This window comes from Lepidochelys kempii, chromosome 19 (genome assembly GCF_965140285.1).
Source record: "Lepidochelys kempii isolate rLepKem1 chromosome 19, rLepKem1.hap1, whole genome shotgun sequence".
NCBI lineage: Eukaryota > Metazoa > Chordata > Testudines > Cheloniidae > Lepidochelys > Lepidochelys kempii.
Genome location: NC_136398.1, coordinates 5,010,960 through 5,029,515, shown reverse-complemented (window position 1 = coordinate 5,029,515; position 18,556 = coordinate 5,010,960). Strand labels below are relative to the sequence as shown.

General features: G+C 43.9%; 1 protein-coding gene across 7 annotated transcripts in view; it reads right to left on the bottom strand.

The window, feature by feature from the left end:
• Nucleotides 1-18,556, bottom strand: part of CSMD2 (CUB and Sushi multiple domains 2) — a 541,235-nt gene that overhangs the window by 191,659 nt on the left and 331,020 nt on the right. For all 7 annotated transcript variants that reach the window (XM_073317325.2, XM_073317326.2, XM_073317333.2 and 4 more), the window contains 3 exons: nt 8,163-8,489; nt 3,750-3,944; nt 963-1,101 (listed from right to left, as the gene is read on the bottom strand). In XM_073317325.2, the coding sequence (XP_073173426.2) occupies nt 963-1,101; nt 3,750-3,944; nt 8,163-8,489 (661 nt within the window). The remainder of the gene's footprint in view (nt 1-962; nt 1,102-3,749; nt 3,945-8,162; nt 8,490-18,556) is intronic.

The following is an 18,556-nucleotide window of genomic DNA, read 5'->3' as shown; positions in this document are numbered from 1 at the left end:
ACTCGTCTTAAGTCATTGTGCTGGAGCACAGAATTGATTCCGGAGTCTCCCAAGTCTCAAGCAACTGTCCTACCCACTGCACCATGCTTCCTCTCGTAAGTTTGAAAATCAGAAACAGCTCAACTTGTTCTTAGCTCTGGCTAAAAATGTAGGTTAGCTCTTATTTTAACCCTCCGAACCTGTTGGCTTACTCATCCTCAATGCTGTCTAGATTTTAGCAAACGGTAGTCAGAGTGCAGAACTGGGAAACAGGAGCCTGATGGCTCATATATGACTGTGACACTGAATCCATTTGCAGCTCTATGACCTCTCGGCCTCAGTTCTCCTATTTGCAAAATGGAGGTAAGAATACTTATTTACCCAGCTGGTAGGGCTGTGGTGAGGATTAGTTCGTAGACAGAAAGGAGAGCTGATTGAAAAAAGGGAAAATATTTCCTTTAAAAAAAAAAACCAAAAAAAAAAAACCTTTCCTGATTTATTCATTTATTTCAATTTCAAAATTTCACATTTTCAGAGGAAGATGGGGTGGAGGAAGAGATTACCAGCTGTAGAGTTGGTTGAATGACGGGAAAAATATCACAAAAAAAAAAAAGTCCACTGAATGCATCCGATGAAGTGAGCTGTAGCTCACGAAAGCTTATGCTCAAATAAATTGGTTAGTCTCTAAGGTGCCACAAGTCCTCCTTTTCTTTTTGCGAATACAGACTAACACGGCTGCTACTCTGAAACCTGACAAAAATACCTGATCGTTATGCAAATTTTTGAAAAAATGTGCAAAATACATCACCTGACTATAACAGAAAGCTCATAAGTGCTACTTTGTAGTGCTGGATATAAAGCCTGACGAAGGATCTGTCTGAAGTCAGTGGGAATCTTTCCATTGACTTCAGTGAGCACAGGATTAGACACACAGGCAGTACTAGTTAATAGAAGCCACGCTATTTTTTATCCTTAATGACCACCTGTCAAATGTAATTTTGATGGGATATCCCGGCTGCGCCTCTATCACCCACACACAGTTCAGAGAGTCCTTGTAGAAGCCAGGCCAGCCCGGGGACAGGATCATTCCACTCGGAGAAGTCAGATGGCCACCACATGGAGCTGGGGAAAGAGGACACAGGAATCAGGCGAAAGGTTTAATTAGCGGAGTTTACTCCCTCGAGTCCCCTTCAGACAGTAAGGATGCTGATGTAAGACATGCCAGTTCCTAGACTGGCAGGGTCAGTAATTTATGTTCACAGTGAAGTTAGGGCTCATGAAAGTGGACAGTCTGGGAGGCTGAAATCTACGAATGCAACATTCCCCATGATACTCCCCAACTTACAGGCCTCAAACCTGCCCTGTAGGCATGAGGACAGCTTGGTCTTCACGGCCCAGTTGGGACTTAATATCTCTCTGTTGTGACAGCCATCAAAGCCTTCAGTCAGTTCCAGGTCTGGCAGCGGGTTTACGAAATGGGCACTAGGGCTGAGACCCAACAAACTCACTTCCCACAGGCCAACAAACAGCTACCAGGCGTTAATGACTCTCAGTCACTAAGGACCAGAGTTACAAAGGTGTTTAGGTACCTACAGATGCAGATTGGGGCCCAGTGGGAATTTAAGAAGTGACTATTGTGTTAGGTGCTTAATTCCCATTGGCTTTCAATGGGTGTTAGCTGCCTAATTTGCTCAGAGGCTTTAGTAAAGCCCACTAGGTGCCTACATGCCTTTGCAAGTCTAACCCCAAGGGCCTGATCCATTGATTTGACAGGGCATTGGACCAGCCCTTCCCACGCTGTGTCCTAATCAGTGATTCAAAAGCAGAAAATCAGTTTCTCAAAAACATGAGCCATCCAGTGACTCCCAAACCTCCCACCTGCTGTCCACCTTGTTGGTTTTGTGGGAGAAGATGCTCTTTTTCCAGATATGGACTTCTTGTCTAGTAATTTTCCAGACACCAACCAGTATTTCATGGAGAAAAAGTGGGTGAGGTGACGTCTTTTATGGGACTAACTTCCGTTGGTGAGAGAGACAAGCTGTTATTCACTTTTACACACATACTTTTTCCTTTTTAAGAACTAATTAGAAAATTTGCATTTAATTGAGAACATACTGGAGGGCAAGTCAAAGGCAAGCCAAGAGATCACGCAGAGAGAAGTACAAGTTAATAGAGCTGGGTTATCAAAGCTTACACAGATAAAAGTCGATAAAAATATAATTTTATTTATATATTTCCCCTCCCCTGACCAGCTAGAGACATGTGCAAAGTTAAACACTCAGGCTCACAAAGGGAATGGAAATACTGAGCCAGCCCCACAAATATTTCATTTGCCAACTCCCTGCAAAAATCAAATAAAAACAAAACAAAAAAAGCATTCTCCTACTGAATTACAATCATTCTGGACAGCAAGTACCCTCTTCTCCCTTTAATGGAAAAGACAATAAAGTATCCTCCATGCTATTTGCAGACTGGCATTAAAGCATGGATGGCCAATTGCTGAAATTATTTCTCAATACTTCAGCACATCTGTAATTCAAACACTTGCAAATATCACTTCCTGGCATCTCTTCTCTGAGAACAGAGAGGGAAAGAGGCCTTTTAATTTCTAACAAGCTCTTTTCATTTCATTTCTGTTTTCCACACTGGAAACTTTAAAGCACCAGAAGCTGCTTTGAAATCCATATCAGAACCTTTAATTTTATCCCCACTCCCTTTTGTGTGTGTGTGTAGTCACAGACATATTGGCATGGAGCTGTAACTGCAAAACATCCAATTCCAGAGTTCATTATAGGGGTCTGATGTACTACACAGTCATTGATAGACTGAAGATTCATAGACAGGCCTGAATTTCTATAGCAAGAAATTCATTGTTCATTTCACTGCAAAGGCCTTTTGCTTTTTCTATTATTCAAAGAATATATAAGATTTTTGGTCTCAACATTTTCCTTTTTCTTTTCTTTACATCTCACCATGAGACTTGTGGTAAAGAATTTTATTTTTGTTATTAGCAAATGAAAGCTTTTTGTGTTTGTCTGTGTGTGTGAAGAAAAACACCTGTTGTAGACAGATCTGAACTAATAAAAAAATCCCATAATTTATCTGAAAAAAAAAAAGAGTCACAGAATTAATCACTCAGTGATTATTTGGTTTGTTTAAGTTTCTAAGGAAGCTATAGGGTGAAGACAAGAGTCCAATGGTACATAAATCACATCTGGAGCTGGGGATTAGAACCCTCCCTGGTCTTTCAGCTTGAAATAACACAAGCTTCTATGTGTGAGACAACAGAAGTCTCCTTTAGGGTCCAGTGCTGCAAAGAATGATGCATAAATTGAACTTTATCCATGGTGTGGTGCCCTTTGATGTCATTGGGGCTCTTCACAGTGTGTAAAGCACGTAAGAAAGCTTTGTGGGATTGGGGCACCAGTGGGAAGTGGTAGTAGCTTCCTTCTCTCTTGTCTGCAGCCACTAGTGGGAGATTTCTCTCTCTCTCTCTAACACTAACACACACACAGCCCATTAAATTGTGTATTTAGGGTTTGATCTTGCAACATGCTAAGCACTCAGGCCCTGATCTAGCAAAGAATTTCATCTTAAGCACATGAGCAGCCCATGTTCTTCAATGAGATTATCCATGTGCTTAAAGTTAAGCACATGCTTTGCTGGATCAGGGCCAGACTCAAGTCCTCATGTATTTAATCTCCTAACCAAAAGAGACTGTCCTGGCACTAAATCATCCCTGTGGTCGGGGAGGGGATACAGCAATTTACCTTCACATCTCAGCACCGCATTGTTCCAAACCACGTTGCCTTCCTTCAAGATGCAGGTGATGGTCTCCGACCCGTGGGTCCGTATGAAGCCCTCATCGCAGAGGAAGGATACGGAGCTGCCTAGCTGGAGGCTGTCGCCGAACCGCTTCCCATTGATGGGCACCCCAGGATCGGGGCATTCATTGTGCCTGAATGCTGCAGGGGGTGACAAGATGGTGGTGAGTCAGCAGCTTCCCCGCCCAACCTCTTGCCAATGTAGAAATAACCAGGTCAGACCCAAATCCAGTATTTTCACTTTCACAGAGCTTCATGGTGCTTGATCCTGCACCACTGAAGGCAACATTGACTTCAATGGGAGCTGGCCCAAGCAGAGACAGAACAGCACAGGTGGTCAGGTGCTACCCTAAAACTTAGAAGACCTGAGTTCAAGTCCCTGCTCTGCCACAGAATTCATCTGTAACCTTGGGTAAGTCACTTAGTCTCTCTGTGCTGCTTCAGTTCTCCATCTGTACAACAGTGTTAATAGCACTTCCCCACCTCACAGAGACGCTGTGAGGATAGTTATGGTAAAGATAACAAAGCACTCAGATGCTATGGTTATGGGGCCCTCTAAGCACCATAGATAGATAGATCAGGTCCCTCAGCTGGAGGTGAAGGGTAGAGCTGGTTGAAAAACACAGCATAAGCTTATGCAAAACTTCCACCTCCTAGACATTTTTGGTCAAAGTTCAAAACAAATTTCAAGCAGCCCTAGTGGAAACAATAATACCATCTAACTTTTACATTGTGCTTCTCAACCATAGATCTCAAAGTGCTTTACAAAGCAGGTCAGTACCATTATCCCCATTTTACAGATGAGGAAACTGAGGCACCAAGAAGGGATTTGACTTGCCCACGGTCACCCTGCAGGTCAGTGGCAGAGCCAGGAACAGAGGCAGGGTCTCCTGAGTCCCAGTCCAGAGCCTCCACCTTACTCTCCCCATGCTGTGGTCTCTGGCAGGCCCTCCCAGAGGAAACACCACTTTTTAGCTCCTCGAGCTAAGTAAATCATACAAACACAGTAAGTCTATTCATCAGACTGAAAGCTCTAGAAACTGGAATTTTCAAAGTAGCCAAGGGAGTTAGGAACCCAACTGCCAGTGATTTTTCATGGGATTTGAGTGCCCTACTCACATGGGCTCTAGGAAATCCCAGCCTAAAATTTTTTGTCCATATGGCAGGTACAGGCTGAGCAGCGGCATTGCAAGCTTCCCCACCAATGTGTCTCAGCCTTGGAATTTCGGGTGAGGGTGTCCAGTTGCCCTGTCCTTTTAGGTTCCCAGCCTCTGCGTCCAGGGATGCCAATGGTGCCAGTGAGGGCCGGCTGCACTGGTGGGTCTCTGAGGTGGAGACTGAGGGCTGGTCTACATTAGAAAGTTAAGTCAACCCAGCTACATCGCTTAGGGGGTCTGAAAAATTCACACCCTTCAGAGACCTAGTTAAGCTGACCTAAGCCCCAGTGTAGACAGCGCAAGGTCAATGGAAGAACCTTCTCTGCCGCTGCAGGAAATGTCTACACTACGGCGCGAGTGCTAGGGCTGCAGCTGTGCCACTGTAGTGTTTGCAGTGTAGACAGAGCCTCCGACGGTAAACTTGTTCCACATAAGCAATGACCAGCTATCAGACAGCAATGACGTGTGCCCTTCTCCAGCCTGTGCTGCATTCAAACCACTTAACTAGGGGCTAACTCTGCCCCATTGCCACTCCCCTGAGCCGTCCATTCTCTCCATACGCACACGGTTTTCATGACTCCAGCATCACCGACCCAAACGGTATTTTTCACTTGATAACAACAGGCAGAATTAAGGGTGGCTTTATGGATGAGGCTCTATTCTGGGACTTCGGGGGTTGAAATCCTGGCCTCCCTGAAGCTGAATGACCTTGGGCTAATAACTTCATCTCCCTGTGCCTCGGTTCCTCACCTGCGAAGTGGGGATGATAATTTCTCACCCTCGCAGCGGTGCTGTTAGGACAAAACCACTGACATTTGAGAGGTGCTGAGATAATACAGGGATGGGAGCCGCGGAAACACCTGCAATAACCCCCTTTACAAATCTTCACTTTTGAAAGATTTGAAATTGCACAAAAACATTGCCTGAGAGAATTTCCCTAAAGCTCCGGAAATGCTACAAAATAAACAGCTAACAAGGGGCATGTGTGCACAGAGGGGCAATAAACTGACAGAATATGAAAGGTTTGAGGACCTGAGGCTAACACGAAGAGCACTTGAACCACGGTCTGCCATGAAATATCTGACCTCAGTCATTACTGCTATTATAAAATGAAGGAAACAAAGTAATTACCTTTTTATGTATTGCAAAATTGAAAATGGAATTGCATGTACCCATAGATACAGGGTAGTTTTCAGCACTGGCCTTTACCAGCAGTTAAAAACCAAAGCAATCAATCAAAAAGCAAGAATTCAATCTTAATGTTCCATTAAGTTTAGAATTATGTGTGCCATGCCTGAACAAAGTTTCTTCTCTGGTTAGCGTCATGTGAAAGGCAGCAGTACCCAGATCAATTGCACACCTATGCTCTTACAAGTGTAATGCACTTGTCTGTCTGAGATGAGTTCTGGACTACGTCTGGAGCAATCTTATCGGCACAGCGCTACTATGATCTGTGAAGACCGCTTTGAATTAAGAAAGGGGGAACATCTGGGTTGAATATCACAGTCTCCATTTCCTTGTGCTCCCGGACTGTCTATTGTATGCATCTGCTGTCCCTTATCAGATCCTTAGGTTGTAAGCTCTTTGGAGGAGGGAAGAGGAGGGCAGGTGTTTTGTTACATGTTTATACAGTGCCTACCACACTGGGGGGTCCTGGTTCATGACTGGGGATCTTAGGTGCTAATGGAACATAAATAAATAACAAGGACACCCTTGCTAACAGTGGTATCTACTGGACTGTGAAACGTAGAAACTTGGGTTCCATCCCTACATTTTTATCCTCTCAACCAGTGTCAAGGAAGTGAATGGTTGACAGCTTTAGAAAAGATGAAAAGGGACAAATTCTTTGCTGGTATAAATGGGCAAAAAGAATTGGAGTTGACAGGATTCATTTACAACAGCAGATAATTTGGCCTACACACCTCTTCATACAGGGAGTAGCCAGCACGTGACTTTCCCGTCCTCAGGAGTTCAGGACAGAAGAGACTTCTGTCTGGGGGCAGAATGTTGCGGGCCTTGCCCTCAGTTCATCGTTAACAGCAATGCAAAGCAGCACAAGCAGAGGGGCTGGTGTGCCTTTTCTTCTGAAGCACCAAGTATTAGTCATGGCCACAAGCAGGCCACCCTACCTGAAGAGCCTGATCTGAGGTGGCAAATGAGTTCTCAAGATCTGCATTTTTTTTAAAATGGCTGATTTGCAGTCATCAGCAGGAAAGACGATGAATTTAGCAGTGCCACTAACTGCTGTTATAGCTTGAATCATTTATCGTTTCTGCTGAGCAGGTTTAATAAAGTTCTTTGGGACATTACAGGGTAACATGACAGTCAACTGTTATGGTCATTTGCATTCACTTGAACATGGAAGGCCTGAATTTATGTAAAGCCAAACATAACCCTGTCTGTTTCCTTCCTTCATTGTGTATAGTGTCTCTCCCACTGTCCCCAGAGGCTCTGCATGCCTCCCAGTGAATAATGATAGCACGGAATATTTATACGGCACCTTCCAACAAAAGAACTTAAAGCACTTCACAGGGTTTTTTTAAAATCAACCAAACCTCTGTCAGATAAGCTTTCATATGTTACAGATGCGGAAACTGAGGCACGTGAGATCCTGACTCCCAATCCCCTGCTCTTACCCTAGATCCTGCTTCCTTTCCGAGCTGGGAAAATTACCCGTCCTGTAGTTATGGCACCAGCCTGGGACTTGGGAGACCCAGGTTCGATTTCCTGCTCCACCATAGACTTCCCATGTGACCTTAGGCAAGTCATTTAACTTCTCTTTGCCTCAGTTTCCCATCTGTGAGCAGGGATAATAGCACTGTCCTATCTCACAGGGAGGGTTATGAGGATAAATGCATGAAAGACTATGAGGCCCTCATATGCTCCAGTGATGCAGGCCAGGTAAGAACCTTAGAAAGACAGATTCCTCGTTCACTCCTCTCCACATTAGATCACCTGCATTTCCAGAGCCAGGAACCAGAACCTGTGACTCCTGTCCCTGAGTTCTGTGCCTTAGACCCAAAGGCTGACATTCTGACCTCTACTGCACCATGTGTCAATCCAGAGTAACAGCACAGATATCAGAGCTACTCTGGACTTACTCTGGTTTCCATTTGATCGGAATCTGGCCGAAGATGGCAATTCCACTTGGCAAGATGCCTGTTCTCCAGGTGCCAGCAGAAAGGAAGGATTCTGCACTTACTGGTGAATGTGATGTTGAAGCCCCTCTTCTCCATGGAGTGGTCGGTCTGGAACTCAAGCCTGGCTATATGGCCGCTGCTGGTCAGAGAGGAAGGGATCTGGCTCCCTGAGAAGGTCCCCAGCACCGGGGACTCAGGGGTCCCTCCATCTTTCACGGCTAGGAAATCAAACTGAGGCTCCACGTCAAAATCATTGAAAGCCAAGTGGATCCGGCTCTCAGGCTTAGCTATAATTAACCAAACACAGTGCAAGCTGCTCCCGTATTCTTCAGGGTAATTTGGTGACAGGACAATCCCAGACGGGGTGGTGAAGTTGAAAAAGCAGGAAACTGCAATGAGAAATCGCCATCAATCATTCAGCACACAGTTCCTATAACCCTGACTTGTTACTCCCCCCACTCACCCCCATGCAAATTCATAACCTTTTTGCTTCTCAAATAATTTAGGATGGGAAGGGATCAGTGCTCCATTCACTGCTGGGCATCAGTGATTTATTTATAAAGGGGAAGAAGAAATATCTTCAATCAAAAAAATATTCTCTGGTCCTTGGTTCTGAATCGTCAATAATTTTCCAGCCAGGGATTGCATTGTCCCCTTCTTTATACTATATGTAACCCTGAAGCTTTAAAGTCCCACCACTCCTGCAATGGATTTCATGTCCTCACCCACCCACCCCAGCAGCCTTGCATGAAGTAGCATGTGGATTTGTGTGTTTGTCTGTTACAAGAACTCAGTGTTACTTAATGGAATTCACCCTGCAGGGGAGTTTGCACCTTGCAGGATGAATCCATTGAATAACACTGAGCTGTTTAAAAAAAACAACCCTCAACCATCCCCTTCCCAGCAGGACGGGGGCATTTGAAGGCTTCAGGGTGCTATTTGGTTTACATGATCATTTGCTAAATGCAGTTCTAACCTAAGCCTCCATGCTACAAATCCACATAACTTGATGCACATAAGCAGCCTCACTGAACTCAACAGGATTCTTCTTATGCATAGCATTACTCTCACGTGTTAAATTCTTGCAGGACAGGGCTACAAACTGCAAGCTCCTTGGGGGAAGGAGCTGTAGGCTCGATTCACCATTGGCCTGCCACTTCTGCAGTCATTTGCATCAAAATAATGTGGCTATAAAACAGTGCCCTTGTGATTTGATAGCCACTTTGCACTGGGGTCAATCACTTCCCAGGGAATAGGCCCAGTGACTGGATTTTCTCTGAAAAATGCCATGCATACTCACACTGCTTGGTTCAAACAGACATGGCAACATATGATTGGTCAAGTTTTACAGTGCTGAGTGCACTGGACAGCTCCCTTTCCAATAGGAATAAATCACTGACTTTCACCGGACTACCATGATGTCAAGAGGAAGAATCGCACTGGACTCCTGCCCCTATGAACATAATTAAATGTGTGGGGCTGCGGGTGGGGGGGACCAGTGCAAACGAAAAATCCTCAGCCCTCAGGGGGTGACTGTTTTCAGTATAGGCTGTATCTTAGCTGATAGGGTTCATTAGTTCTGAAGTGCAATGCTCCTATCTAATTGATACCTACCTGATGATTGTTATGCTTTACGTACATCTTGCTTGCTCCTTTCCCCGGCCCCACCACATCACCTGATACACATTTATTAAAAGTTATCATTCAGTATACTTTTCACGCTAATTCCTGGTACGAGGCTATAACTCGGAGGATGGCTTTGGGTTGGCATTTATACAGTTATTTGGTCTGACGTTTGCCCTCCCCCTAGTATGAGCTTCCTTTATCTTCAATACCTAATGGTCTTAAATCAAATAAAATGCACATTACCAGGCATTACTGAGGCTAAGAGCTACAAGCCATTTCCTGCTCTTGATAACAAAAAGAATAGGCAGCTAGATTAAAGAGAAAAGAAACGAGCTGCAGCATCTACCAAGGATTTGGTGTATGTAGGAATCTTTATTAAAAGGAATGCTGTCAAATATTTTTGACAACTAAACCCTATTGTAATGTGTCTGGGAATATCTGTCTATTAAAAAAAACCCCACGTCCACTCACTGAAAAATATGGAGAATCACTACTATGGAAGTATGAGATAGGTGACTCCTAGAAGGTCCTATAAATCCAAATAAGACCATCTTTTTGTTCTGGGTTTGTACAGAACTTAGCACAATGGGGTCCTGGTCCATGACTAGGTCTCCAAGATGCTACAGTAATACCAATAATTAAATAATAATAATGTAGGACCTATAACATTGTGATCTGCTGATCCATGCAACCAGCAGCAGAAGTAAATAGAGCAATGTTGAGTTACACCACGGGCTAGATTATGGCCCACTTGCACACCTGCACTGGCTACCGCCATAGTAGGTAGTAGAGTGTGCATGTGGGTGTGGGGGGACGGACAGCCCATGCAGAGCTGGGTAGGAGTGGGCGGAGGTAGGCTGGGCATGCTGGAAGACCTGCGCTGTGCCAGGTATTGGGCTGACACAGGATACATTAGCCCTGGAGCAGTGGGGGAAAAAATGGATTCAGACTGGCTGAGAGTCACAATCTTCTTCCTGATCTGCTCCTGGAATAAAGCAACTATACACTGTCTCAGACACAGGTTAGCCTCAAGTGAGGATACGGCCATGTATATTAATAGACATGCAAACTGAGAGTGTCCCTTTACTTAGCAAAACATTGAGGTACTGCAATATAAATGTTAAATAATGAGAAGAAGAAGAATCTCGAGAGATTGCAGTCCCCTGCTTCTGGCACTCTGCATCATAAAGAAACCAGTTCAAACAAGAATAATCTCCTCAAGCTACAACAGTAGCAAAGATAAAATATTCGGTTAAAATACACCGTAAAATTAGGACAGGCAAACAAATGCAAGAGACATGAGAAAACCACTCCATGGTCCAGATTAAAGACAGGCATGTGACACACTGGACATTTCCTTTTCTCCGGGGAGGGGAGAAAGGGTGTAAAGGTAAAAATCAGATAAACCACTAGTAAGGATCCCACCCGACCCAGGTACACAGAGAGACACACGCAGCAAATAGCAGCACCATCAGGAAGAAGGAAAAATCCTCAGGCCAGGGAGGCTCAGATGCACCAGTGTAAACCAGCCACAATCGTTACTCCAGACCACTGTAAATAAGAGCAGAATTCAGCACAGGAAATGGATCTTAAGGCACTGGAGACCTGATTTTCAAAGGCGTTGAGCAGCCAGCCGGTAGTTGGTCAGCACCTCTGACAATCAGAATGTGCAGCAACAAAGCTATTCAAGCTATCCTAATAGGCAGCGTCCACTATTGGAACACCATACTTGCTGGTCTCCTAGTTAAACTGAGAGTCAGGAATCCAGGAGCTCAGGTTCTCATTATGACTAAGAGCAACACAGTGTCTGTTGGGCTTAAGAGCTTCCAAGCCAGGTCTGTTGCCAGTCTGGAGACACAAAAGAAGTATTTGAAAAAACTGTCCAAGCCCCAAAAATGTTGTTATGGGTCTACAGAATTCCACTGCTGGGCAAAGACAGACCTGGACAGTCTTTGAAGGCCACTTGAAGTTCTATCTGAAACTAAAGGTACCCGCTACAGAAACAAGAAGCATGGCTCCCGCTTGACCTGTGCATACCAAAGCCAACTCCATATAGATGCTAAGAGAGCTACAACAACTGAAGGAAGTGGTGTGGGGTATCGGACGCTCTGCGACTTCCCTGCTGGATGGACAGCATACATCCACACTCAAACACAAAACAAGCACCCTTCTATTTAAAGCTCTATCGGAAGGGTCTGGCCCACCAGTCAGCAACAGAGCAGGTTCCATCTCTTGAGTCATAGACGGGGAAACAGAAACATCCCTGTGGATCATAATAAGAAATGGATTGGGAATGAACCATAGGACAATAAACCCCAATTCAGCAAAGCACTTAAGCACATGGTTAAGTTCATACCTAGCCACCATGGCACTTAAGCACATGCTACATTTAAGCATGTGCCTAAATCACAGTGCTGAAGTGCTTTGATGAATTGGGGCCATAATGGAGAACAAAGACTTTGGATGCAGAATGACAGCTTAATTTTAAGAACAGGACACTCTTACATGGCTGCAACTGCGAAACAAGGTTGGTAATAAGAGCTACAAATCCCACATCTACATAGAGATCAGAGTAATACAAGAAACAATGGTCCAAAGGGATCAGGGGAGCCCTCAGAGGATTCAGAGCATTTCATGAATAATTAACCTCTTTGAACCTGACTCTGGCCAACAGTAACCAAAGTTATTAATGAGTCTTTGTGGATACATGTTCATATCGCACACACACGTGCACGCAAACACACACACACCATGCCATCACTCAGCAATAACTAGTCTCACTCATGGCAGTCTCTGTTGATTGTCTGAAGCCAGAAGTTGTCTTCATGGCCCACAGCAGTCAGAGAGGACACACACTGGCAGGAGAGCTTGCCCTGCCAGTGCCCATCCTCTATTTGTTTGGTGGATAAAAGCAGATCTAGGGATCTCATTCCAGTACCTTTCCTGAGCATATAAGGCAAAAACCAGCCCCAAAACAACAAATGACAAATGTCCTATTACTCACCCAAAATCCACTAAACAAACTGAGTTTACAAACAGATGAGCAAGTAACATCCACAACAGGTATAACCTAGAAGAATGGTCTCACCCCTTAGCAACAGAGGGGTGGAGCAGCCTGCAGATGCAACATACGCTATACACACCATATTCAATCAGCACTGAACAAAGGAAAAAGAATGATAAAGAGGAAACATTACACGGAGTTCACTGGAACAATTTCCATTAGAGAAAGGAAACAGCTTATTCCATGGCTGTTAAAATGAGAAAACCCCCCAGTGCCTGTAAAGATCGAACTCCTGGAGATTTGAACAACCCCAGTCGCCTTGAATAATTATCTGAAATTTACCAAGGGTTTTGGAAGGGATGTGATTCTCTCTGCTTCACAGCATAAACCAGCCACTAATGAGTGGCAGGGACAGGAAGAAACTAGCCCCCTTCCATAGCTGCCCTTTGCATGGTTTTTACACCATCCTCTTTAGAAGCTGGTGCTGGCCTCTCTCATAGACTGTCACATGTCAGCAAGTGGGAGTAAATAGGTCTAAGGAATTTAATGTACCCTTATGCAGTCTAATTACACACTACCTCTCAATTTTGCTCTTAGGCCTTTTAGTCTACTCACAAATTTTGTACTGCTTTAACTGTACTGGAATAGTTAGAGCACTCGAGTTATCCTAATGTGGAAATATGCTGGCATAAAAGTGTTTTTACCACCATATCTTATTTCTGTACAGGAAGGGGAATAAGCTATTCCAACCTGAGCTCTTTCATATTAGTATAACCACATACACACTTAGGGTTGTACTCGCATAACTATTTCAACATCACATACCTCCCCCAAACAGTCAGACTGGTACAAAATCGGTGTGGAGACTAGGCCTTAGAGTCCAAGTCGGACTATGTAAATTCTCAGATGCACAAAAAGCCATCTACTAATGACCCCATGGCATTTATCTGACCTACAGTCGGACTCAAGCCAAAAGCCCAGAGCCAAACACACACAGATTTTTAGAAAATTAGAATCCAGAGCCAATTTTGTGGTTTGCCCCCTTTTCTGGTTTGGCCCCTTTGCTAAGATTCAGGTCATTTTTTTTATTTTTCATTCAGGAGAAAAGTTCAGGTTATTTATTTTATCCAACTATTTCTTTCTATGCTGGGTATTGGCTGGATTTGCATATGCACAAGCTAGCGAAACTGCCTTTCTTCTCAAATAACTTAACAGGAGCTATTTACCTTTTCTTTAATAGACCTAGAATGGGTCAGACATGGGTAACTTTTAAAAAATAGTAATATTTTATTTTATATATTTTAAATGAACAACTCTATAACTTGCAGGGGTAGGTGGTTAGTAAATGTTTTCTGTGAAACAAATTTTAAATTTGGGGTGAAAAAAGCTTTGTTGAAATTTTGAAAATTTGCGCACACAAAAATGGCATCTCTGTACTTCGAACAGAACTGGATTTCCTACCCCCGCCAGACCTACTCTGCTTTTGACAAAGCTTAGCGCAACTAAATTCAACAGATTATTATTGCCTTCTGGAATCTGGCTGTCTGGGTTCCCCAGTCTCAAAATAAATTTCCATAATTTAAAATAAAGAAATACAGAGAAGATTTTTGCCTCTTATTGCCACTTATTGAAAACCCGCAAATTGTTTTTTGTTAGGGTGGTTCCATTTGCTGCCGTGAATCATCGGCAGTGAGAGCAGGAAAGAGAGGAAGAAAGAGTAAACAATTGACAGGTTAATTTAGAGCTAAAATTGAAAATTTGTCGAGTTACACAAAATTACATGGTGCTGTTCAGTATGGCGCTGGGAAAACGTCTATCACAGTTTGTATTACCGACTCGTAATCCTATATGTATGTATCAGGAAGTGAATGCAAAAGGTTAGCCACTCAGTTTCAAATTAGAAAACATACCATTTGCAATGGGGGGGTTAGGATTATTCAGCAGGTATAAAAAGCCAATATGGGATTAACAGGAAGAGTAATTACCGCTAAAGGGGAGAAAAATTATACATGAGGCATAAAACATCAGGTGCACAGATGGGCTGGAAGGATTCACGAAGAACAAAAACAAACCTTTAGTGCTGTATAACTGAATGGGAGTTCAGGCTAGGAGCTCAGAGCCAAGCTGCTAAGTGCTCACACAATGGCTGGTGCTTTTGCGGGACAAATTCAAAATCGCCACAACTCGCAACAGGCGCAGCTGATTCACTCCATGCTACTTTATAAGAGGTTTGGGGCACAAATCGCCAGTTCTAAAACATCTAACGAATAGGCCCCAGTATCAGGTAAGTGCCCATTTTACAGGGTATATATGTCAAAGCAATGAGATACAGACTGGAGGGAGGTTTCAAGCGGTGAATAGGAAACTACAGTTGGGTAGAAAAAAGCATTTCTAACCATACAGTGTGACAACTCTGAGTCTCCTTTCCAGTCAGCTCCAGGGCACGGGAACTTGCAAGTTTGCAGTTCAACACACACACTGTCACAACACAAAGCACCATGCCACGTCATAACCACCCAGACCCATAACACAACCATGTGAAGTTGTGCTGTAAACCAGCACCTCACAACTAGAGATGGCAGAAACTTTCACAATTAAAAAAAAAAAAGTTTCCACTGGCGTGTACTGGATTCTCTTAAACCTGAAACGCAAGGAACTGGGGGAGTGCACCACACGGACTGCAACTAAGGAAAAAATAAAAGACGCAAGGACTATAATAAAAGAAAAGGAGGACTTGTGCCACCTTAGAGACGAACAGATTTATTTGAGCATAAGCTTTTGTGAGCTACAGCTCACTTCATCGGATGCATTCAGTGGAAAACACAGTGGGGAGATTTTCCTTTTCTTTTTGTGGATACAGACTAACATGGCTGCTACTCTGAAAAAGGATTATAATGTCACTTGTTAAACTCTTTGGGGCAACGAGCTGTCCTGTGTTCTGGGTTTGTACAAAGCCTAGCACAATGCGGCCTTTGTCCATGACAGAGGCTCTAAGTGCTACCACAATACTAATTAATTTAAAAAATGAAATAACTAATAATAATAAAGGAAAAATCACTGCAAACTAGAGATGAGCCTGAACTAAAACCCCAGATTAGAACCACCTGGAAACTTTGGAGAAGTTTGTATCAGGACACGGACCCAAGCTTTCTGGTTCAGCCCTACCATATCTCAAAACAGACCCAAAAATATGGATCCTCCAACAAAAACACCACTCTTCATTAGGTTCCACACGTAACCTATGGGGCACTTGTATCAGAACTTCAATGTAAAACCCTGAGCTTTGCCCCCATGTCCTCTTCACGAACCCACGATGATAATCATCTACAGCCACACACACACAGACACAGACACAGACTTTACCTTTACACTGCTTGACGGGTCCAGCAACCTACAGCTCCACGAGCGTGAAGACACTGAACTAACATGTGCCAGAAAAGGATTCCATTTCAGAAATAATTCTCCTGAGACACTCACCAGCACAAGTAATGGAGGAGGGGGAGTGGAAGGTGAAACCATCACCCATATTCATCAGGATTTGGTGTCAAAAGGTATCACTTGCCAGTTACAGCTTATTCCATAATTATCCACAACGTAAAATGATCACACATTTGGCGCAATTGAATCACTTGCTCATAGCCCAGGATTGGGCCATCGGGCATTGCTGGACAGGGTTTGGGTGCTTTAACAGGACAGTGCGGGGAACCCCAGACTAGAAGAGCAAAGAGTTTTGGAGGACAGAATAGACCTGTGCAGGGGAAGTTGTCAGAATATCTTAGACACTAGCTGGCTCCAATCAGGAACCCTAGTCCTTCCCTTTTCTTTAGCGCTGTAATTCACACGCTGTAAAATCTATACTTTAAATGCAAAGCCTGGCCATGAAATCTGTTTTGAATCAGGACCTAGGATTGCAACAGTCCATCTAAAATCCAGATAAGAATTACAAAACGCCTTATTTTTCATAATATAGATGTGTGCGTTTAAGTAGCAATACAGACACGTGACTGAAAGTTACACTTAGTGCAATGGAATGGGCCATTCCAGTCCATCTGGCCATACATTTATACCAGGCTCATCACTGTGGTATATGAACAACCAGTCTGCTTCTTATGAAAGTTCTGTTACCGTGGGGCTAGTTCCCCATTCTTAAACCTGCTTATCTATTCATTCACAGGTAACTACAGTTTGATTATTGCCTCATATACACATCAGATCCCACCAATGCACCCGGATGCAGCACCTCCTAAATAATTAACACAACTGCATGTCTGAGGTACTAATTTTCTCCCTTAGACACTTCCTCACCCTGTTTTCAATACCTTTAAGTTCCTGAAGGACAACCACAACTTTATACCGAAGTGATAATCTTGGTTCTATTGTGCTATGAAATCTGGATCACACCTGCTTGTGAAAACGATACCAACCCTGGAATGATTTACAAACGGTAGCTTTCAAAATGCACATCAGGGTGATTAACTGTAACCATGAAGCTAGTTTGACACTGCAAATGTCATGATGGTCATGGCTGAGTGCAACGACTTTCATCATCAGCTAACAGCAAACATGTGGATGGATAACTGCACTCACCCCTTTCAGCTACAGAAACAGAGTGAGCTAAAGGAACCATTTCCACTAGCTCAGTGCAGTCAGAGGGAACCTATATGCACTCAAGGCCAGACATACTCTGTCCCTAAGTGAGCAGCACAGTGCATGCATGGGACAGTCTGGTGAAGATTCCTAAGGGCCCCACGTACATAGCATGAATGGTTAAGAAGTGTGATGACACCCACAAGGAGGATAAAGATGGAAGGTCTTTTATCGTGAAGGCACAGACAATCGCGGATTCAGGAACCCCTTGCAATAAGGCAGGTACATGATGATTTTGTGTGGCCTCATCACACAAAAGCTCAGGCCATGAGTTCTCTGAGACACATACAACATGGACATAAATCATTTGCTCAGGCCAGCAGATGCTGCTTTAATCTCCTTTCTGCATTTGTCATGCGTTTGTAGCTAGAATTGGAGGCACTGAATCGTTTGCATATTCCAACTAGCAGCATATGAAACAGGTTACCTTGTTTTTCCACCTGAGGCCCAACACAGGTACAGATACAGATTTTATGCTGAGTTATGTTCTTATGCCATTCTATTGTGCCACTTCTGCTGACACACATTCATGTGATGGTGTCTAGAGTAACCAAACCCAAGAGCGGCAGGGGGCGGACGGGCAAAAGAGATGCAAAACTTCTTTGCACTATCTATACATTTTGCCTTTTTGATTAGAAAATATCCAAGCTGGACCAGAGAGGGTGGAAGGTGCTGCATGATTTTAACTGGTGGATTCATGGCTCCTTAGTGATCATGCTTCTCTTCCCCTGCCCTGGGCAATACGGGCTTTGGTATGATCCCCCCGCCTCAATTCTGTATCTATGGACACGGTAGGTGAAAAATCCACACATTTATTGGACTGAAGATGGGGAAATTTTAACCGTGATAACATTTTGATGGAGCTGTGTCACTCTGGGTACCCAAGATGTGAATCACAGGCATCTCGGTTGTCTCTATCAATTGTCAGTCGGGGGAATCTCAGAAACAGCTGAAGGTTTTGTTAACAATCCCAAATTCTGAATGGTTTTGGGTAGAAAAAAACTGGTTGAAGAGTCTGACAAAAAAGAGGGCTGTCACATGAGAATTCTAGCACTTCCCATGCTGATCAGGAGGAAAATGCAAGGGGGACAATTTCCCTCAAATGTCTCAGGGTGTGTTTGCTTCTGGACAAAGCCACGCAGTGCAAACGTGCGTGACACTTAGGAATGGGCAAACCTT